General features: G+C 39.5%; 1 protein-coding gene and 1 pseudogene across 3 annotated transcripts in view; one reads left to right on the top strand and one right to left on the bottom strand.

Annotated features, from left to right (window-relative positions):
* The window catches only part of NDUFS1 (NADH:ubiquinone oxidoreductase core subunit S1), a 32,354-nt gene extending 10,285 nt beyond the window's left edge, over positions 1–22,069 (top strand). For both annotated transcript variants that reach the window (XM_080933066.1, XM_080933067.1), the window contains exons 9-19: positions 1,620–1,754; positions 2,547–2,661; positions 5,034–5,179; positions 5,962–6,090; positions 9,022–9,151; positions 10,220–10,380; positions 13,519–13,673; positions 17,806–17,981; positions 19,300–19,434; positions 19,532–19,604; positions 21,755–22,069. In XM_080933066.1, the coding sequence (XP_080789192.1) occupies positions 1,620–1,754; positions 2,547–2,661; positions 5,034–5,179; positions 5,962–6,090; positions 9,022–9,151; positions 10,220–10,380; positions 13,519–13,673; positions 17,806–17,981; positions 19,300–19,434; positions 19,532–19,604; positions 21,755–21,846 (1,447 nt within the window). In that variant the 3' untranslated portion in view covers positions 21,847–22,069. The remainder of the gene's footprint in view (positions 1–1,619; positions 1,755–2,546; positions 2,662–5,033; positions 5,180–5,961; positions 6,091–9,021; positions 9,152–10,219; positions 10,381–13,518; positions 13,674–17,805; positions 17,982–19,299; positions 19,435–19,531; positions 19,605–21,754) is intronic.
* On the bottom strand, positions 11,465–11,795 carry LOC308433177 (large ribosomal subunit protein eL33-like; annotated as a pseudogene). The gene has a single exon. The product of its transcript is annotated as a large ribosomal subunit protein eL33-like (transcript).
* Positions 22,070–22,653: the final 584 nt, after the last annotated feature.

Below are 22,653 nucleotides of genomic sequence, written 5' to 3'. Positions count from 1 at the left end.
TGGACTTATTAGGCCAGGGCTTTACAGACTGAGCTATGCTCCCATCCCTGATTATTTGTTTTTAATTTCTATTTGGTGTGTGCCTGTGGTTGTGTGCTCATGCATAGGTGGGTGTATCCCAGTGTGCACATGTGAAGAACAACTTTTGGGAATCAGCTTATACCTTTTACCTTGTTAAGACAGGTCTATTATGTCTTCATTATGCTGTATATGCCAGACTGGCCAGCCCACAAACTCTTGGCCTGTTCTTCTGTTTCCACGCTGTAGGAGTGCCAGGATTAGAAATTTGCACTTATCTAGCTCTTGATATGGTCTTCAGAGATCAAACTCAAGTCATCAGCCTTGCTCAGCACCTTTGAGCCATGCTCCTGGCCCTGTTCTTAAATTTTAGTTCACTACTTTTTTTTTTAAATCTCTGTGTCATTTACTTTATAAATTTTAATTAGTTTTGATCTACATTTTTATGTTTGCTTTAAGTGTGTGTGTGTGTGTGTGTGTGTGTGTGTGTGTGTGTGTGTGTGTAGGGATGTTAATTTCTTATTACCTTATTTTTTGAGGCAGCGTCTCTAACTGACCCTGGAGCTCACTGATTTGGGAGCCAGCGAGCCCTAGTGACCCTCCAGTCCCCGACTCTGATACTGAGGTTGCAGCCTCACTGCCACACTCAGCTTCTGATGTGGGTCCTTATGCTTGTGTAGCCTGTGTGTGCTGAGTGTTTGACCTAGCCCCATAAAGTGTTTTAATGGAAAATAACTACTTAGTTAAAGGTAGGACAAACCTACAAATAATAGTTTCTTTCTAAGATAAAAAAAAAAGTATGTGCATATATGCCATGGTTCTGGTGTTTAATGAGGAGAGGCAGGAGCAGCATCAAGCCAGACCATTACAGATTTTTTGTTTTCTTGAGACAGTGTCCTGGAACTTGGTATGTGGACCAGGGTGGCTGTGAACTTATAGAAATCCAGCTGCCTCTCAAGTGTTGGCTCTCAAGTGTTGGGATTATATTCGGATTTTAGGGTAGTCAGGTGTGTTTGTGCATGTGCACATGTGTGGAGACCAGATGTTGACATCAGGTGTCTTCCTAACTCTTCCTTCACTCAGTCGATTCAGGCTGCATTCCTGCTGAGTCTGAGGCTTGCCAGTTGCTATCCCCTACTCTGACTAGCCAGTTTTTTTGGTATTTGGGGAGATCTTTATTTTGATTTTTGTCAGCTTTGTTGGGCTTTGTTTCTGCTTTCTGAAATGGTTGATTTGTTGGTATCTGACTACCAGCAGCCCAGGACTAATTAATTGTATTCCGTTCTAACTGGCCTGCGAACTAATGTGATGAAAATATTGAGGTGCTTATATTTATTGCTGTTCCATGTTCCACTATTTTTAGAGATTTAGAAGGAGAGGTAGATCTGGTGGTATTTGTCTGTAATATCAACCCTTGGGATGCAGAGACTGGAGGATCTGTTTGTTCAGTCATTTGTTACCTAGATGATTTAAGCCAACATGGGCTTATGAGACTTGCCTCAAAATAACAAAAAAGAAAAATTGATATAGAAGTAACTAAGTAACAGAACCTCTTCTTACTCTCAGAATCAGCAATACTAAGTGTGTGTTTATTTTCTCAGAAAGACAGAGTCCATTGACGTAATGGATGCAGTGGGAAGTAACATTGTGGTTAGCACAAGAACTGGAGAGGTAATGAGGATTTTGCCAAGGATGCATGAAGATATTAATGAAGAATGGATCTCTGATAAAACCAGGTGTTGTCTTTAGTTTTTTGCAGTCTATTTAAAAATCTGTGATCATTTTTTGAGGTTTATTTTATGTGTGTGAATGTTTTGCTTTTATGGGTATCTGTGTACACCACCGTGTTATGGATGGTTGTGAACCAACATTTGGGTGCTCCTAACCACTGAGACATCTCTCTAGCCCTCATGGTCATTTTTAATAGACAATTTTGCATTGCAAAATGATATAAACTACTGAGAAATCTGAGTTTTTATAAAGAGAATGAGAAAAAAAATCACCTTGAATAGTTATAAATGTTGGACATAATGGCACAAGCTTATGATCTAAGCTACTTGGAAACTGAAAAATGAGGGTATGAAATTTATGAACAGCCTGGGAGACTTAGACCTTGTCCCAGAATAAAATTCCAAAGGGGCTGGACATATAGCTAGACTGTAGAACATTTACCTAATTTATTCCAGGCCCTGGTTTTGATCTTCAGTACTGGAGGGGAAAAAGGAAAGATTTTTTTTTTTTTTTCAAGGCAACATCTTCCTGTGTAGATCTGGCTGTCCTGGGATTCACTCTGTAGGCTAGGCTAGCCTTAAATTCAGAAATCCTCCTGCCTCTGCCTCCTGAGTACTGGAATTAAAGGTGTATTATGGCAAGGCAGATCTATCTATTGCCACTATCCCTGTGTTAGGTATTTATTTGACACTTTAAGTAATCTTCTATTTAAATAACATTTGGTATAGTTTTTAAATTTGAAAATTGTAGTTGCTTCTTAGCAATGTTCAACATATTGTGTGATTTCTTCTGTCTAGATTTGCCTATGATGGACTAAAACGTCAAAGACTTACTGAACCAATGGTCAGAAATGACAAAGGGCTTTTAACATACACGTCCTGGGAAGATGCGCTCTCTCGTGTAGCTGGAATGGTAACAATTGAAATGTAGATTAAACAATAGTTTTTACAAAACAGCTTTGCCCTGAAGACAAGGGATATCTTTCTCTTCCTTTCTTTTTCTTCTGTTTTTTATTTTTTTTAGACAGAAGTTGTATTGTATAGCTCTGGCTGACCTAGAACTTGCCATGTAAACCAGGCTGGCCTTAAACTCAGAGATCTGCTTGCCTCTGCCTCTGAATGCTGGGATTAAAGGCCTGTGTCACTACACCCATTCTTTTCTCCTTTCTTGCCAAGATTGTAATTTGTCTCTATTTGACATTTTAAAAATTCATTTATGTATATGAGTGCTTTATTTGAAGGTATGCCTACATGACAAGAAGAGGGCATCAGATTCCATTATAGATGGTTGTGAGCCACCATGTGGTTGCTGGGAATCGAACTCAGGACCATAGTGCTCTTAACTGCTGAGCCATCTCTCCAGCCCTCTATTTGATATTTTTGAGAGCCATATCTCAGACACGCTAGATACATGCTAGGATTTAACCCACAGATTAGTGACACATGATCTCTACTTTCCACCTAGAGAAAGAGGCATAATTATTGTTCTACCAGGGTGGATATGGGAGAAAACACATAAGGGGTGTGGGTACCAAACCAAAATTATGGTATCAGGATGCCTTCCTAACAAAAGTGATTGTGGAGCAAAGCTTAAGAGTAAATATGAGCTTGCCAGAGCATAGGTGGAGGGTCCAGGGTGTGACTCACTTGTATTGAGTGTGCTTAGCATGTGCAAAGCCCTGGGTTTAATTACCAGTTGCCAATAAAAGGGAAAAGAATAGAATAAAGTTCCCTGATGAAAGACATGGTAGATAAAGAGCAAAAGCCTAGAGTAAATGGAAGATACTTTAGAAAGGTCGAATTAAGGTAACTGTACCTCCATGAATTTTATTCTCCAGAGGGCATATCGAAGCTGCTTTGTTCTAAAGCACAATGCAAGCTTCAGGCCAAGCTGGAGCCGCTCTCCTTGGCCCCACACACCACTGCTGCGTCTCATGTTTAAGCTAAATAAGCACTGGTGAGCTCTTTTGTCAGATACGCATCACTTTTTCTCTGCTTCGCATATTGTTCAATGAGTTTTATTGGTAAGTTTGATAAATTGTATAGTTAAAATGTAGGAAAACTTTAGAATATGTATTGTTTGGCTTTAAGAGTTTGTCAAGAAAAAGCATATAAAGCCCATAATCTGCTGGGAATCAGTTTATTAGAAAGAAATATAAATAAGTGGTTATTTGCATTCAAGCCCAAAATATATTAACTTCCTTGACTGTATGAGTATTTTGAGAACTGATAAGTTATTTCAGTAATCATATGCTAGTTAAGTCACCAGAAAAAGAAAAGATTAAAAATTTGTTACTTGCTAATAATGTCTTTTTTTAAAAAAATGATTTATTTATTTTTATTTATATGAGTACACTATAGCTGTCTTCAGAACCTTGAACTCTGGTCCTCTGGAAGAGCAGTCAGTGCTCTTAACTGCTGAGCCATTTCTCCAGCCCTGGGGAGTCTTTAAATTCATGTTTTATATATACATTTTTTCAGTTTTTAATTGAAATAGAATTACATCCCTTCTGTTTTCTCCCTCCAGGCCCTCCTACTTACCATCCAGGAATCCCTCTCATTCCCTCCCTCTCATTCCCTCACTCTCTCAAGTTGATAGCCTATCTTTTTTTTTTTTTAATTGAAAAGACTTTTATTAAAAAATATATATTTATATTTTTATTTTATGTATATATATTATATCTAAATTTGTGTACACACAAATGCAAATAGAACCACTGAGTCCATTTTTGTTGTTTGCGTATATATGATTTTAAGGCTGACTGTTCTGTACTGGACAACCTGTAAGGGGGTTCCTGAGAGAAGCTAAATCTTTTTCTCCCAGCAGTCAGTTGCCTGTAGTTCTTTGTCTAGAGGTGAGACGGTGTGAAATTTTCTCCCTTCCATGTTAAGATGTCTGTCGGTATTGATATTCTGATCTTGTTTATGTGGCCTTTCTAGGAGGAACTATTCCACAGCAGACTTCTAGTACTATGGCTCTTCGAATCTTTCTTTCTTTTCCATGGTCTTCCTTGAGCTATCGATGTCAGAGATAAGGTGTAGATGTGTCTGTTGTGGCTGGGGTCCCCAAAATTTGTTGATGTCTACATTGTTTCCAGTGTGGTTTTTCTTTCCATTTGCTGTAAAAAGCTTCTTTGATGTGGAATGGTAGCTACACTGATCCAGGAAAGATGGCTATGCATTCTGATACTCTTGATAATTGAGAATGACTTGTTTTATTTTCTGAATAATCACCATCTTTGCTGACTATATGTTTCTTAGTGATGCCCTTTTCTCTGTTTGCAGTTACAGAGTTTTGAAGGCCAGGCTGTGGCGGCGATTGCTGGGGGCTTGGTGGATGCGGAAGCCTTAGTAGCTCTGAAAGATTTGCTTAATAAAGTTGACTCTGACAATTTATGCACTGAGGAGATCTTCCCCACTGAAGGAGCTGGGTGAGAAACATTGAGCTGTGCTCCAGGCTGCTGTTTTGAATTTCATTTTGATTTTTTGAGTCTTGTGTAGCCCAGGCTGGCCTTGAACTCTGTGTAGCAGAAGAACTTTGTGTTTTTACCTCCAAAGTACTTGAAGATGAGTGCTACTGTTCTCGGCTATCGTTTTCCCTTTTATTTACAGAGAGCAGCCACATCTGTAACATCACTGGGTTCTTGACACACTGGGTTCTCTAACATACATACATTCGCATCTAAGTTGAACCAAACATGAAAGTAGAGAGAGCCTGTCTGAGAAGAGGTAGGTTAGCAGGGGTAGGAGGGAAGTTCCGATGGTAATGAGAGGTGAGTATGATCAAATTACACACGTATGAAAGTGGGATTCTAACCCATCATGTGTAATTAACACATGCTAATAAAAGACTTCAATAAACAAAACCAAAAGCTAGAACTTACAGAAGAATATAGTCCTTAATATATGTTGTAAGTTTAGTTTCATTTAGACACATCATGGTGCTTGTGGTAATTTCAAGCACGTGGTAGCTGAGAGGATGATGGTTCAAGTTCAAGGCCAGCTTGGGCTGTAAACAGGACAACAGTTAGACACACTTTATGAACATTTGTACATGAGAGTACACTGGATTTATGATCAGAGACTAGTCTGTGGGCTCTTGTATGTATTAACTTTATGTATGTATTATAGCATTATTAAGTTTACTTGCAGGGTTTTATGTTGTTATTGTTTGTTTTTCGTTTTAAACATGAGTTATATTTTATATTTTTAGCACAGATTTACGTTCCAATTATCTTCTCAATACCACAATTGCCGGTGTGGAAGAAGCAGATGTTGTTCTTCTAGTTGGTACAAATCCACGTTTTGAGGCACCGCTGTTTAATGCTAGGATTAGAAAGAGGTAATTTAATTTAATCCTTATTTAATAAGAACCTTAAAAATATGTGATTGTCTTTGTTTTATATATGAAAATGATGTTTTCGGTGATTCCTAATAAGTGCTAGTTGTAGTGATACTAGAGGAGAGGAAAATTCCTAACAGACTCATTCTTCCCTACCCCACCTCTCTGTCTTTCAGTGTACTTTGTTTATATTTTTATTTAGTTTATTTTGAGTTGGTCTCATTACATAGCCCTGGCTGGCCTGGCACTCAGTGTGTAGACCAGGCTGGTCTAGACCTGATGAGATCAGTCTGCCTCTGCCTCTTGAATGCTGGGATTAGAGACATGTACCACCCCACTTGGCTTCCTTGTCAATGAGTGAGGGTCTCATGTGGCCCAGGCTAGTCTCTACCTCACTACACAGTCAGAGTAAACCTTGAACTCCTGACTGTCCTGTCTTGGCTCTAGTGCTGGCGTTATAGGCATGTGCTATGACACCTTGCCCTGTACTCTCTTTAAACAAAGTCCTATGATACAGTCACAACTGCTCTTGAACTTTCCAACTGGTCTTCAGCTTCCACCTTTCTTCATGAATTACGGGCATGTTTGTTTGTTTAAATTTTATTTTCTATGTGTATATGTATGTGGGCATGAACATGCTATAGGACAGTGTGTATCTGGTAATCAGAGGACAGCTTTATGGAGTTAGTTTCCTCCTTCCACCTTTTAAGTCCCAGGAATGGAACTGAGTTTGTCAGGCTTGGTGGCAAACACCTCACTTGACCTGCAGAGCAGTCTTGCCAGTCCCACCCTCTTTTGTGTGTTTGTACCAGGGATTGAATTGGAGCTTTTCCTGCATGCTACACAAGCACCTGACAACTGAGTTGGCTCCTTAGCCCCATTTTTATAGCAGTGTTTTTTCTTGTCCAGCATTGATCTAGTCATACATTGCAATTAAGGTCATGACATTTCAGGCCCCATTTTAACCTTTTCTTTCTTCTTCTTTTTTTTTAATTTAATTTTTTACTTACTTTATATCCTGCTCTCTGCTCCCTCCTGGTCACCCCTCCCACATACCCCCCTTCCCTTCTCCTCTGAGTAGGTGTGGGCTCCCATGGGTGTCCTGGCCAGGCACTTCCTCTCTCACTGAGGCAGACAGGGCAGCCCAGCTAATAGAACGTATCCCAAGTACAGGGAACAGCTTTGGGGACAACCCCTGTTCCAGTTGTTCAGGACCCACATGAAGGTCAAACTGCTCATCTACTACATAGGAGTCAGGAGGCCTAGGTCCAGCCCGTGTATCTTATTTAGTCTTCCTTTGGGAGTTCCTGTGCCCTTTGGGGCTGAAATCCTTCCTCCTGTTCTTCCATAAGAGTCCCCAAACTTCATCCACTATGGCTGTGGTGTTTGCATCTGTCTGTGTCAGCTGCTGGGTGGAGACTCTCAGAGGACAACATGCTTCTGTCTGCAAGCATAACAGAGTGTCAGTGATTGGTGCTTGCCCATGGGATGGGTGGGTCTCAGGTTGGGCTGGTTATTGGTTGGCTATTCCCTCAGTCTCTTCTTCATCCCCTTTCTCTGCATTTCTTGTAGACAGGATAGAATTTGGGTGAAAAGTTTTGTGGGTAGGTTTGTGTCCTTACCACTCCTCTGGGGTTCCTGCCTGGCTACAGGAGGTGGCCACTTCAGGCTCATCTCCCTCGCTGCTAGGAGTCTCAGCTAGAGTCACTCCATTGACTCCCTGGATCCTCCCCATCCCAGGTTTTTGGCTGATCCTAAAGATGCACATCCGCACCTCAGCCCCCCATTTTACTTTTTTTATTTATAGAGCACAGGCTAGTTATTTGGTAGAACACCTCTACTGTCTTTTTTATTTGTGTTGTAGACATTTACAATAGGGCAGCTATATTATCCCATCTGGAAAATGGCTGAGAGTGAAAGGGAGTTACTACTTCAGGATGACAAGTAAAATTAACATTGCCCCAGACAAACAAGAACTAGAACTACCACACTCACAAAGCGTTTTGAAGGGCAACAGGGAGGTAGTGGTGCACGCCTTTAATCCCAGCTCTGGAGGCAGAGGCTGGCAGCTCTCTGAGTTTGAGGACAGCCTGGTCTACAGAGTGAGTTCCAGGACAGGCAGGACTACACAGAGAAACCCTGTCTTGAAAATCAGAAACCAAAAAACTCCAATAGTGTTGAAGGAGGTAGCTCTATAGTACTCTGCTATAAAGAATAAATAAATGACAGTTTATTTTTGTCGATATTTAAGAAATATCCAACTCTGCCATAACATGTACTGAGAGATATAACCTATAGGTCAACTTTTTTTTTTAAGGTTCATAATTTTATTACTGGACAAACATTGTAATTTAGACATGAACAAGTATCCAGGTTAAAAATGTAAAAATCCATCTGGTAGGACTGATCGATGACCACCATTCAGCATGAGCCCTCAGTCTCACCGCTGTGTGACTCCTCACAGGCCCAGCTTCGTTCTCCCCCAGTGTCTTCTCGTAGAGTTGTACCTGATTTTGTTACCAGTTTTCATCTGAATCCACTGAGGAATAGACCGATTTTGCTTTTGTTTCTTGGCCAGGAATCGCTTGATTCTGAAAGTCTGTGGGACGGCATCTGAGAGGCTGTGTCAGGCGTCGTGCGCACGATGGCAGAGGGCAGAGCTGGGCCAACTATTCCAGGATAGTTTTTGTCTGCGTTAGACTTGTTCTTAGGGTTGCTACACAAGAAATTCATTCCCTGAATTATTTACACATTTTTACAACACTATAGTTTTGAAAGGTACACATCAAATTATATGTGTTAAGATTAAATCGTCTGTGAATTCTGTTGTGCTTTTGAGATTTTGTGATTGTAAATACAGGTAGAACTTAGAATTGCTGAGACCAAAGGCTATGCTTAATTCATTTGGCTCTAAAATTGTTTTTGTTTCAGCTGGCTTCATAATGACTTAAAAGTGGCCCTCATAGGTAGTCCAGTGGACCTCACTTACAGATACGACCATCTAGGAGACTCTCCTAAAATTCTACAAGACATTGCTTCAGAAAAGCATTCATTCTGCAAGGTGCTTTTAAATTATACATATTACTACTGTTGCTGTTTCTAACTGTTATTATTATTTCAAAGATTTATTTATTTTTATGTGCATTGGTGTTTTGCCTGCATGTATGTCTTTGTGGGGGTTTTAGATCCTCTGGTACTAGAGTTAAAGACAGTTGTGAGATACCGTGTGGGTATTGGAACTTGAACCTGGATCCTCTGGAAGAACAGACAGTGCTCTTTTAACACTTAGCTATCTCTCCAGCTCCATTTTTAAATTATTCTTTCTTTTAGATTTATTTATTTTTATTTTATATGCATGAGATTTTTGCCCGCCTGCATGTATATCTGTCACTTGCCAGCCTGACGTCTGTAGAAGTCAGGAGGGTGCTGTGTACCCTGGAATTAGAGTTAATAGATGGTTGTGAGCTACCGTGTGGGTTCAGGGAACTGAACTGCTCCACAAGAGCTTCTGAGTCATCTCCAGCTTTTAATTTATTGTTTTTATACGAGTATGTGAGCTGTTTGTTTTTCAGTTTTACTTACCAGTCTTCCCCCAAGCCTGTAGTTTCCTATGTACTTGAAACATATTCCCTTATTGTGGCATAAAGCAGACTCTTAAATGCTTTAGGAATGCTCTGTTGCTCTCCGGGCTCTCTCTTCTATCTGGGTCTCTGAATATAGGAAGTAGTAGGCGATGACACTTGAGCAGATTTTTCTGTCATGTTTTAAATTTTTTATTTGTAATTTTTTGGTTTGGAGATAGTGTTTTGCTGTGTAGCGCTGGATGGTTTGTAATTCATTATGTAGATCAGGCTGGCCTGGAACCTAATGATCATTTACGTTTTTCCAAGTGCTGGAATTACAGGCATGTATCACTACACCTGGATCTTCGGTAGCATTTGAGTATCAAATTAAGTGACATTAAGCTTTTTCACAATAACATTTGCAAGATGTTTTTATTAATTTAGATATTGTTAAGTAAATTAATGATTCTTGATGTTAGATCTCCAAACTTGCATGTCAATAGCTTCATGAAGTGCTTCAAGGTCAACAGTTTTTTGTTTATGTGTTTTTATTTTTTTTTAAATAGGTCTTAAAGGAAGCTAAAAAGCCAATGGTGGTTTTAGGCAGTTCTGCACTCCAGAGAAATGATGGAGCAGCAATTTTTGCAGCTGTGTCCAGCATTGCACAAAAGATGCGGGTAACAAGCAGTGTTGCTGCAGAGTGGAAAGTTATGAATATTTTGCATAGGTTTGTTATTTTATATACTAGAAAATTTGTGTGTGTGTGTGTGTGTTCATTCCTGACTTGTCATGTTTATATTTACAAATAGCATTTAGAAATGTTATTCCCATTGCAGACATGATATGTAAAATGTTTTGTTTAAGAAGAATGCAAATGAGTAACAGTAAAAATGAAGCAGGGGAAGAGGAGGGCAGAGTGGACAGTGAACAAAATGGCACTTCTTTATTCGTATGGTAATCAAAGGAATTTAAATAGTGTCAGGCTTGTTTTCTAGAGATTTGCCTGGCATACTTGAAGTCCTGGATTCGCTCTCCAGTATCACATAAAACTGGACGTAGTGATGTGTACTATAATTCCAGCTGGGGCATTTTCCACTCCCGTGAAGTTGAGACCAGCATGGTTATATGTGACACTTTTTATTAAAAAAAAATCAGTATCTTATTTTTTGTCTTTGATATAAAAATTACAGTGTCCTCTGACTTTGATTAAATGAGAATTTAGCTAAAGAGGCTTTTTTAAATAAACCTTTTAATTATGCTAATTTATTTTAGGAAAACTGAAAAGGGAACAAAGTATGAAAATGAAGTGGTTATTTCATGATGTGAAGATGATTGCCATTGCTATTTCCGTAGTTCCTTTCCTTCTAGGCTTTCTTTCTTCTGTAATTGTTTTTAGTTATATGGTTAATATACCGTGAGTACAAGTTGTGTTCCGGTTTATCTCATTTTCATTACCAGATAAAAATTTTCACCTATAACCAGAAATTCTTCATGAGCTTTTCTCAAAAATTTTTTCATGCAGTATATTTTGAGCATATTATCATCCCGCACCCCACTCCTACAAGTCCTCTCTCCACCTCCACCTCCCTATTCACCCAGCTTCATGTTCTTTCTCTCAAAAACAAAAAGAACTGAAGCAAAACTTGAAAATCAGGACAAGTGAATAAAAACCAACAAGAAAAAGAAAAACCAAAAGACGTTAGTAGTTATTTACTATAATAATTTATAATGTTTTTTTTTTTTTTTTTTTTTTTTTTTTGAAAAAAATACAAGAACACAAATCTACTTTTATTTATTTACTCTCCTTTAGTTTAAATCCGGGATGGGTACAGCATCACATGGATTCTGTGTCCAATGCCTTTGCAGGAAGGTTGCTTCGGATTTTGGCACGAACCATACCACTGTTTCCATGGGCCCGAGTTACTTTTCCCCAGATCACTTGGGTTTTGTTTGGTTTGCCTCCAGGAGTCACCGTATTGTTTTTTGCTTTGTACACATAAGCTCATCTCTTGTCTAAGTAGAACTCGGTTTCATCTCGGGATAAACGCCTTCAATTTTAAGAAGAGCCGTGTGCTCTCTTTGGTTCCGGAGACCTCGCTTGTAGCCAGCAAAAGTGGCCTTGCACCGCAGCCTTCCGGACATACTTGCATCTTTGGAAGTCCTGTTCCCAGCAGGCCTCCACAGGCGCCAAGATGGCGGAAATAATGTTTTATTTTTAATATGTACACTGCTGGTAGTTTTTTATGACTTTAAAATAATTCTGTGACTGGGGTGCAGCTTAGTGGTGTGAAGTGCATACCTATCCAGGTGCAAGACTCTGGTATCCATTCTCAGCCCCCAAATTAAGGTAAGTAAGTAAGCAGTGATAATCCAGATAACTAAAGATTACCTTGTCCTTAGGATATAAAAGTAGAATGGCTGGACTAGGCAAGGCAGTAAGGGTATATTCTAGTCTGTATAGTTCGTGATGGTTTTCCCTACGTGGCTTTTTCTTCTTCCCTCTCTTTCTGTCTTTCTCTGTCTCTCTATGTCCTGGAATTTACTCTGTAGACCAGGCTGGTCTAGAACAAGCCTCTGCCTCCTGAGCACTGAGACTAAAGGTTTGCGCCCCCGTGCCCACCATGCCCAGCACTTTTTCTCTCCCTCCATCTCTTCCTCCTACCTCCCTTTCTTCCTTCCGTCCTTCCTTTTTTTGTTGTTGGTTTTTTTTGTTTGTTTGTTTGCTTTTTTTAGGCAGGTTCTTACTTTGTTTTTGGAAAGCTTTGAACTTGCTATGTTGCCAGTTGAACTCATGCTTGCACCCTTTCTCCTTCCTGGCTCTGACCCTTATATACAGCCGGAAGTACCACATCATTTCCATCTCCTGCTTGAATTGTTTTAGTAATAGTTTTAAATTTCTCCCTTTTACTTTTTTTTTTTTTTTCCATTGTAAAGATAGGATCTTGCTATGTAATCCATGACTTACTTTGAAAGCACTACATAGCTCAGACTGGCCTCAGACTGAACATTACCCTGATGGTCCTCCTGCCTTTGCTGGGATTATGGTGGTGTGCTACCATATCTAGCTTCATTTTGATTTTAAAATCCTGTGGCTTTGCTCTAAAACTTATGTTTGATTTACTGTAAGTTTTATATCTTGCTGTGTTGAATTTAAGCTATTTACAGTTCATAATTACTTCATTGCATATTAATTCATGAAAAAGTCTCAGGAGGAGGGGGAGGAGCTCACTGTTACAGTGCTTGCCTAGCACCCACAAGAGCCTGTTTCAGTCTCCAAAACCACAGGAAAGCCAGGCATGGTGGCCCATGATTTTATTTTTTATTTATTTATTTTAAAACTGTCCCCATGACCAGCCTATACCCTTTTTGGATTGCATCATAATCTCTCAGATGGAGGCCAGGCTTCAGGGTTTGTTTGTTTGTTTGTTTTTAATTTATTTACTTTATGTGAGTACACTGTGGCTGTCTAACATATCAGTAGAGGGTGTCAGATCCCATTACAGATGATTGTGAGCCACCGTGTGGTTGCTGGGAATTGAACTCAGGACTTCTGGAAGGGCAGTCAGTGTTCTTAATCACTAAGTCATCTCTCCAACCTAGCCCATGACTTTAATTCCATTCCTCAGGAAGCAGGAAGATCTCTGTGAGTTTGAAGTCAGCCTGGTCTACAAGTGAGTTCTAGGACAGCCAGGGCTACACAGAGAAACCCTGTCTGAAAAAGAAAGAGAGACACTATGGTATGCATCTTATATTTCAGTGGTAAGAGCTGAATATAAAAGAAACTACATATTATTCTTATGTAATTACTGAAATTGCTTATACTTAAATGCTGCATGTATTTGAAAAATCCATAATTGTCTTACAGGATTGCAAGCCAGGTAGCTGCTTTGGACCTTGGCTATAAACCTGGGGTAGAGGCAATTAGGAAGAATCCCCCCAAAATGCTGTTTCTTCTGGGAGCAGATGGAGGTTGTGTCACACGACAGGACTTGCCAAAGGATTGTTTCATTGTTTATCAAGGTCAGTAGCACCTTGGCACTAGATACGAAAGAGAATCATACACGGTGTATACTAAAAGCTATTTGATATACACAGCTTCTGTTTTGAGTAACTGTTCTCTCTGTATAGAAGTCCATTGAAGTGTATATACTTTGGGTTTATAACTTGAATATGTGACTTTTTTTATTTGGAATTTTTTTAAAGATTTATTTATTATATGTAAGTACACTGTCCCTCCCTTCAGACACGCCAGACAGAAGAGGGCATCTGACCCCATTAAAGATGGTTGTGAGCCACCATGTATGTGGTTGCTGGGATTTGAACTCAGGTCCTCTGGAGGAGCAGTCAGTGCTCTTAACCACTGAGCCATCTCTCCAGCTGCAATTTTCTAATAATAAACCTTATTTTAAAAATCAAAACAACCAAAATCTGTTTGTTAACTAGAGATTTAGCATATACCTGTGCTCCTAGCCCAGGATTAGGATGAGACAGGAAGACAGGAGTTTGAGGCAGTTATTAAAACCTATCATAGGTGAACAGTAGTCACCCTCCAGCAGGGAGGTTGATGTACACAAATGAGTCCTGTCCTCAGGAAGCTGAGAGAGGAGGAATGCAGGTTTGAGGCCAGCCAAAACAAGCTGAGCCTCTGTCATAATACTCAGCATGACTCAGTAAAGTTGTCTTATGATGGTGGCAGCAGTGATGATGCTGTTGTTAGAAGAACCTGAATCCTGCAAGATAGGCTTTGTAGTTTGTTTTTGAAGCAAGGTTTCATGGAGCTCAGGTTGAGTGCGAGTTGAATACATAGCTGAGGATGACACTGAACTTCTGATCCTCCTGCCTCCACCTTCTACATACTGGGCTTATAGACATGTATCATTATGTCTGAATAAACTAAAATGTAACCACTTGGATTCTGAATTATAGGACATGTTCTTGCTGCTGTTGCTTGTATAGAAGCTTGTTTTTGTTTGTTTGTTCCAGACATGGTTTCTCTGTGTAGCTCAGGCTGTTCAGGATCTTGCTCTGTAGACCAGCTGGGCCTGAACTCAGATATCCTCCTGTTTCTGCCTCTCACTCCTGCCTCTTAAATGCTGGGATTAAAGACATGTGCTACCACCATGTGCCTGGTTTTGTGTAGAGGCTTTAACATAGGGCTTTGCATGTGTGCTTTCATGCTTGGCAAGGCTTCCCCACCTAAGCTATCTCTAGCCCTTGGTTGTTAAGAGAAAGATCTAAATATGTGGCCTAGGCTGGACCTGAACTCATGAGCCTCATGCTCTTCCTCCTTGTCCTGGGGATTCCATGTGTACACCATATCTGGCTTAAATAAGTTGTTATATTAAAAGACTAGGAAGCAAGTAAGTTACAGGTGATGTAACACTCTGACTTTTTGTATTTGATTCATTCTTTTGAACTCACACTTGTAAATGTAATTTAGTTTCCATAGAGTTAATAGTGCATTGAATATTCCTTGATAATTAAAATAGAACACAAGCCTTCATTTTGTTGTAAAAATGGATATAATTAATTTATAATAGATATTTTGTAGCCATTAATTACACAAGGACTAGAGAGATGGCTCAGCAGTTAAGAGCACCTGTTTCAGAGGACCCAGGTTTGAATCTCAGCATCTAGATATTAGCTCAGAACTCTTATAATTCCTGGTCCAGAGGATATAAAGACTTCTTCTGGCTTCTGTGGGCACCAGCACACATGTGGTATGCAGACATACATGCAGGCAAATAGACATACACATAAAATAATTTTTTAAAATAAAATCATGGGAGTAGAGAGATGGCTCAGAGGTTAAGAGCATTGACTACTCTTTCAGAGGTCCTGAGTTCAATTCCCAGCAACCACACGGTGGCTTACAACTATCTGTAATGAGATCCAATGTCCTCTTCTGGTGTGTCTGAAGACAGTTACAGTGTACTTTTTTAAATAAGTAAAAACACTAAAATCAGTGTTTGTTATGACTATAAATCAATTTTCTTTAAAATATATTCTATTCTGCAGGGAAAAACTGTAAAGTCCCAAAGAAATCTGGGACAAGTAAAAGTAAAACAAAACAAAATCATTATGTAAGATTTTATGCTACGTGTTGATAGCATTTACCTGTAATCCCAGCACACAGGGTCAGAGGCAGCCAGATCTCTGAGTTCCAGGTCAGCCAGGGGGAAGGAGAGAAACCCTGTCTCAACAAACAAACAAACCAAAAAAAGGTTTTCTTATATCTTTAGTTTATATTGTTAGTTGACAACAAAATGGGTGAACTACTCCTGTTGTAGTGCTTTCTAGGGTAGTCAGTTTGATGTGCATACTATCTCTTTTTGTCTCTTGAGGCAGTGCCAGGAGCCTCCCAGCCTGGAGAAGGTAGTGGTGGAGTAGGGTACTGGTGTTGGTTTTAAAGTCTGAGGATCTCAGGACTTTCTAGGTCTCTAACTGTACTGAAAAGCTGATAATAACTTCTAAAAAGTTCTAAAAACTTTCTTGTTCTTTCTGGGGGTAAAAGACTGCTAGCTTAGGTGATGTGACACTTGTAGCCTAGCAGCAGGTGATTTAAGTAATGTGGCCTTTGTTCCGTCTCAGTTGGAACTGCTGGGCTCTTTCAGCTTGCAAGAAGAAAAAGGGACACTTAGAAAAGTGATTATAATGTTTATTACTAAGTTGTAAAAAGTTTCCTATGAAAGCTATTTAAGGAAAAGCTGAAAGATCCAAGTTGGGCGTTTGGGGGGGGTATCGAAAAATTCTTCTAAATAAGAAAAATTCTCCTAAGGGAAAAAGTTCCTTCTATCTCTCTCTTATCTCTTTTGTCCAGATGCCTCTTGCTTGTCAGGCTAGGAGATAGTTTGGAGCAGTAAACTTCTATTGAACCAAGCGAAGAGAATAGCACTTGCAGAATAAAAAACTTTTACATAGGTAAATATACATAAACTCACATAAGTTCATATACATGTTAACACATGCGCATTTATACATTTCTACTCAAACCAGTTGAGCCCAGCATGCATGCATGCATTCTCACATTTACATTCTTACATGCATATGTTCTCACAATTACATACTTATAACACACACACACACACACACACACACACACACACACGTCCATACTTAAGCACTGGTGTAGAAAAAACTCAGTCTGGATGAAAAATGAGCTTGGGATCTTTATTGCATAGAGAAAGAAAAAGATTCTACCCTTTTAATGCTAAATGAATTAAACTTAAGTTTGTAAGAAAAAAAAAACTTTGCTCCTTTTAATAAGACTATGCCTGCGTAGTTATTAAGAAAGGACCTGTTCTGTCCCATGGTAAGGAGAAGCCTGCCTGCTCCTTCTGCTCTCTGCAGCTTCTTTTCTTTTTGTCTTTTCCTCTGCAAGGAGGAAAAGAGAAAAAGGAGGAGAGAGCAAGATTAGAAGGAGAATGCAGAATGGAAGAACTTAGATATAGTAATTCGAGGCAGCCATCTCAGGATGATCACCTGCTAGTTATTAGCTGTCCCATTGTGGCTCCTGACAGGGCAGAATCTATTATGGTCTAGTCTGACCTTAAACTACTGAGGAGCCAGTATGACCTTGAACTTCTGGTCCTCCTGCTTCTACATTCTGAGTGAGGACATTACAAGCATGCACCACCACATCCAGCTAGCATAATGTATTGTCTTAATAGGTTTCTCCTTCATTTGGTTTGTCAAGACAGGGTTTCTGTGAAAAGACATACACTGCCCAGCCACTTTTATAGTTTATAAAGTGATACTAAGAGTGTAGTTCAGACTGAGCAGTGGTGGCACAGAGGTGGTACACACCTTTAACCCCAAACTCTCAGGAAGCAGAAGCTGGTGGATCTGCGTTTGAGGACAGCCAGGGCTACATGGAGAAACCCTATCTCAAGAAACAAACAAACCAAAAAAACCAAACAAACAAATTAAGAGGAGGTGTGCTATCTACACATATAATAGTAACCAGTGTATCTTGGGTTAATTTGTTGTTGATATGGTCATAGGTTTAGAGACAGGGTCTTAACTGTAACTCAAACTGACCTCAAGGTTCTCCTTCTTTGACCCTCACACTGGGATTACATATTTGTACTACTACTTTGGATTTCTTTGTCCAGTTTTTACTATAATGTATTCACTGCTTTTCTCCTGACAGGACATCATGGTGATGTTGGTGCTCCCATAGCTGATGTTATTCTCCCAGGAGCTGCTTACACAGAAAAGTCTGCTACTTACGTCAATACTGAGGGCAGAGCTCAGCAAACCAAAGTAGCAGTGACACCTCCTGGCTTGGCAAGAGAAGACTGGAAAATCATAAGAGCCCTCTCTGAGGTATTAGTTTTGAGGCATTTCTTTGAAGTCTTTTTGTTGTTGTTCCTTAATATTCATTAAGCATCTGGGGATGTGGCTCTCAGTTGTGGAGGGCTTGCTTAGCATGTATAAAGTCCTGAGTTCAGAAAACTGCTGTATACAGTGCTGGAGACAACCCTGGGCCTCAGCAGATACTAGGCAGGGGCTCTACCACTGAGCTACACTTTCATATAAATTAAGGCATTAGTGATGCTGCTTAAGGGTTAATGGACATGTTAGCTGCTTAAAGTCATTTTCAAAATCAAGGAAATCTTTTCTCTAAAATGAGGGAGGGTTTGCATAACCTGGTTGTATAAGAGATAAAGTGTTCAAAAATGAAGAATTGAAGTTGATACTTTTATTGTAGGTTAACAAGCTCAAAGCACTGATAATTAGCCTAGCATCATCTCTATAATCCTTTACTTCAGGACCACATACTTGTTAAGCATTCTTTCTACTACAGAGCAACATTCTGCAGATGAATTATTCATGTGGTGACATTTTTAAGTTGAAATTTCAACATCTGTATTCCATACCTGCTGCTTCCTTGAGAAATTTGTCTGGATTGGGGAGATGACTCAGTAGTTAAGAGGACAGGCTGCTCTTCCAGAGGACCTGGGTTCAGTTCTCAGCACCCACATGGTGGTTCACAGTGATCCGTAATTCCAGTTTTAAGAGACTTCTCTGGCCTTCTTTGAGATTAAGCATGCACATGGTATACAGTTATGCACACAGGCAAAACATTACATAAATAAGTATTGAATAATTTTTAAGAAGAAAAGGAAAAAAATGCCTGCTAAAAGATACTAATGGAGACTTTTTTCTTTCTAATAATACTGCATTATTTCATCATAGTTACCATTATGAATTGTTTTGTTCCCTTTTTTGGTGCTGGAGATTAAGCACAGTCTGTATTTCCTAAGCCCCAACCCTGATTTTTTTTTTTTTTTTTTCCTGAAGACAGGGTTTCTCTTTGTAGCCCTAGACCTTGTTCTATAGAGCTAGCTGGTCTCAAATTCAGAGATCTGCCTGCCTGTCTTCCAAGTGCTAAGATTAAAGGCCCGGGTCATCTCAGCCTTCTAAATAACAATTTTTTTATTATATTGGGTCGTAGGCTGTGCATGCTGCAATGATATTTGGAAGTTTAAAGGGCTCTGAGGGAATCTGTTTTCTCCCTGCACTGTGGAGATCCTAGCGATCCATTCAGATCTTCAGGCGCGATGCTTGATGTCCTGAGTCATCTTGCCCTGCTTCATTTCTGACATTTTTTAAGTAGTAAAGTGGATCTGATCTGTTGTAGATTGCAGGTATCACTCTTCCATATGATACTCTGGATCAAGTGAGGAACCGTCTCAAAGAGGTCTCTCCTAATCTGGTTCGATATGATGATGTTGAAGAAGCTAATTACTTTCAACAAGCAAATGAGCTTGCAAAGGTAAAAACGTGCCTGTGTGCAGTTTTCCTAATGTGATATATCCTGGCATGATAGTACTGGTTTCCAGTATGATTCTGGTCTCTCTCCTTTTTTTCAGCTAGTAAACCAGGAACTTCTTGCTGACCCACTTGTTCCACCTCAGCTAACTATAAAAGACTTCTATATGACAGGTAAGTATGACTGCCACCTACGCACAGAGAATCAGAGGACCTTCTTTAGCTTTATAGCTTTTTGTGTTTGGCAGTATTTGCTATTAACCCAAAGAACTTGACTTTTTACATTTATTTACTCGTGCGTGGGTAGGTGTATATTCACCATGAAGGGTGTAGAGGTTAGGACAATTTGTGGGAATCAAACTCAAGTCATTAGTTTTAGTGACAAGTACCTTTGTCCACTGAGCCATCACCTCAGTAGCCTCTTATCTGAAATTGTTAAACATCAAGAGTTTGTTTAATAGTTTGCTTCTTTGTTTGATTTTTGGTTTTGTTTTGTTTGTTTTGTACCTTTTAAAAATATGTATAGGTTTTGCCTACATGCATGTCTCTGTACTGTTTGTGTATCTAATGCTTGAGGAGATGAGAAGAGGGCTTTGGATCCCCTGGGATTAAAGTTATAGACAGTTGTAAGCCTCCATGTAGGTGTTGGGAACTTAATCCCAGGCCTCTGCAAGAGCAGCAAATGGTCTTAACTTTTGAGCCATCTCTCAGACTGTTTTATACATCTTTAAATTAGCATATACTAATAGTTAGGTGATAGAAGTGTTAGGATCAGGTCTAGCAGGATGGCTTATTGTATAAAGGAACTTGTCATGTAACCCCAACCCACAATAGCACAGAACCAACTCCCAAAGGTTGTCCTCTGACCTCCACACAAACACTGGACATATGCATACCCTCTCACACACTCACCAATGATATATTTCTCAACAGTTTTAAAAATAAATAATTTATTTTAAATTATTGAGATCATTGTACAATATACAACTAAGCACAGAATCACAATGAAACATTACTATAACTTCTAGCGTTTTGAGTGGTAGAGGCAGGAAGATTTTTCACAAATTCAAAGATTGGCAGTTCTTTTCCGGTCATGGTAGGTTACACCTGGCGTCTCAGTACTTGGATGACAGGAGATTAAGAGATGGTTTTCTTATGTAGCCCACAATGGCCTCCAACTTACCAGTGTCTGCTTCAGATTCCTGAGTGCTGCAGATAGAGAAAAGTGTTACCACTCTCAGATGTTTTGTGTTCCAGGCTGGCTAACCCAAGCTACAGGATGATTCTCTTAGTTGCTGGTGCCCATCCCATAGAGGGTTAGGATTACTAATGTAATCTGTACAGATCAAACTCAAGTTGTTTGGCCCTTACCAGCCATACCATCTTGCCGGCCTCTGGTGGGTTTTTTGTTGTTGGTGGTGGTGGTTTTATTTATTTATTTATTTATTTATTTATTTATTTATTTATTTATTTTTAATGCTTCTATCTCTTGTAACCCATGTTGACCTCAGACACACAGCAGTCCTGCCTAAGCTTGTGAAGTGCTGGAGGTCTATGAGCTTGAGCTACATCTACTGATAAACTGAGGGTGTTATTTCTGTTTTTTTTCTTTTCTTATATATTTTTTAAAGATTTATTTTATTTGTTTGTTTATTATGAGTACATTGTAGCTGTCCATACACCAGAAGGGGGCATCAGATCTTATTACAGATGGTTGTGAGCCACCATGTGGTTGTTGGGAATTGAACTCAGGACCTCTGGAAGAGCAGTTAATGCTCCTAATCACTGAGCCATCTCTCCAACCCCCTTTTCTTAGATTTCTAAGAATCTCCTATTATGTAATTTTTCCTACTGGCATGTTATCTAGCTCTTATGTTAGTATTGAATTACTGCTAGAGACTAAAAGCATATAACCAGAAAGTTGTGGTGGTAAATAGAAGGTGGAGGCAGACAGATCAAAGTTCAAGGTCATCCTTGACTTGATAGATGGCTAAATAAGACCCTAACTAAAAAACTTGGCCAATAAAGAGCTTATGTTCAAAATGTATTGCTTGCCTTACAATTGCAGTACAGCCTTGAAGTCTTTTATTCTTGAATATGTACATTAAAATTTTCTGTGTGTGTTCTAAAGTCACATTATCAAAAAATTGGCATTAAGGCTCCTCCCTGTGATCTCAACAATTGGGGATCTGAGGAGGATCACCCCAAGTTCGAGACTAACTTGGTATGCTATTGACTTCTGGTCTGGCCTGAAATCTAAGACACTGTTTTAAAAACAACAAAGGAAGTTGTATTAAGAAATACATGTTTGTAATGTCTTTCAGATTCAATTAGCAGAGCCTCACAGACCATGGCCAAGTGTGTCAAAGCTGTCACGGAGGGCGCACAGGCAGTGGAGGAGCCATCCATATGCTGAGACATCTACCAGGGACCTCGCTTTGCTACAAACAGTAAATGGACATTGGTGTGATCCCTTCTAAGTTAATGTTTTCAACATGAGTCTGAATGATAAAATATTTAAAGTTATGCTGTGCTTATCTGAAAGTGGTATTACACTTATCAAAAATCTTGGAAGTTTAAAATTTATGTAATTGTATGCAAGCATTAAGTAGTTTAATAAAACTATCATTTGGACTGGAGAGATGGCTCAACGATTAAGAGCACTGAGTGCTCTTCCAGAGGTCCTGAGTTAAATTCCCAGCAACCACATAGTGGTTTATGACCATCTGTAATGGTATCTGATGCCCTCCTCTGATGTGTCTGAGACAGCTATAGTGCACTCACATACATTAAATAAAAAAATCTTTTAAAAAACCATTTAAAAAAAACTATCATTTGTTCTTTCATGTCAAAAATGCTGATCCTTAAAATGTGAACTTTTTTTATTTTCTAGATCACTCAGGACTAGGGACATAGCTCATTGGTAGAGTAGTTGCCAAGCATATATGAGGCTAAAGATTCAACCCCTGAAGTTTAAGGAAACAACATGGATGTTCCATTCAGTCCCCACATTTTATGCTGAAGATTTATGGGCCATCGGGATGGCTCAAAATGGGTAGAAGTGCTTGGTATCAACTCTAACCAACTTGAGTTTGAGCCCTGGAACCTACATGGTAGAAGGAGGAAACTGAATCCTACAGATTCCACACATGCAAATCTAGCCAGCCTGGGCTACGGAGACCCTGTTGCAAGCTGGGTGTGGTAGAGCACCCTTTTAATCCCA

The sequence above is a fragment of the Micromys minutus genome (assembly GCF_963924665.1).
Source record: "Micromys minutus genome assembly, chromosome: 19".
Taxonomy (NCBI): Eukaryota; Metazoa; Chordata; class Mammalia; order Rodentia; family Muridae; genus Micromys; species Micromys minutus.
Note: the sequence above shows the minus strand (reverse complement) of the source record. Positions and strands in the feature narration are given on the sequence as shown.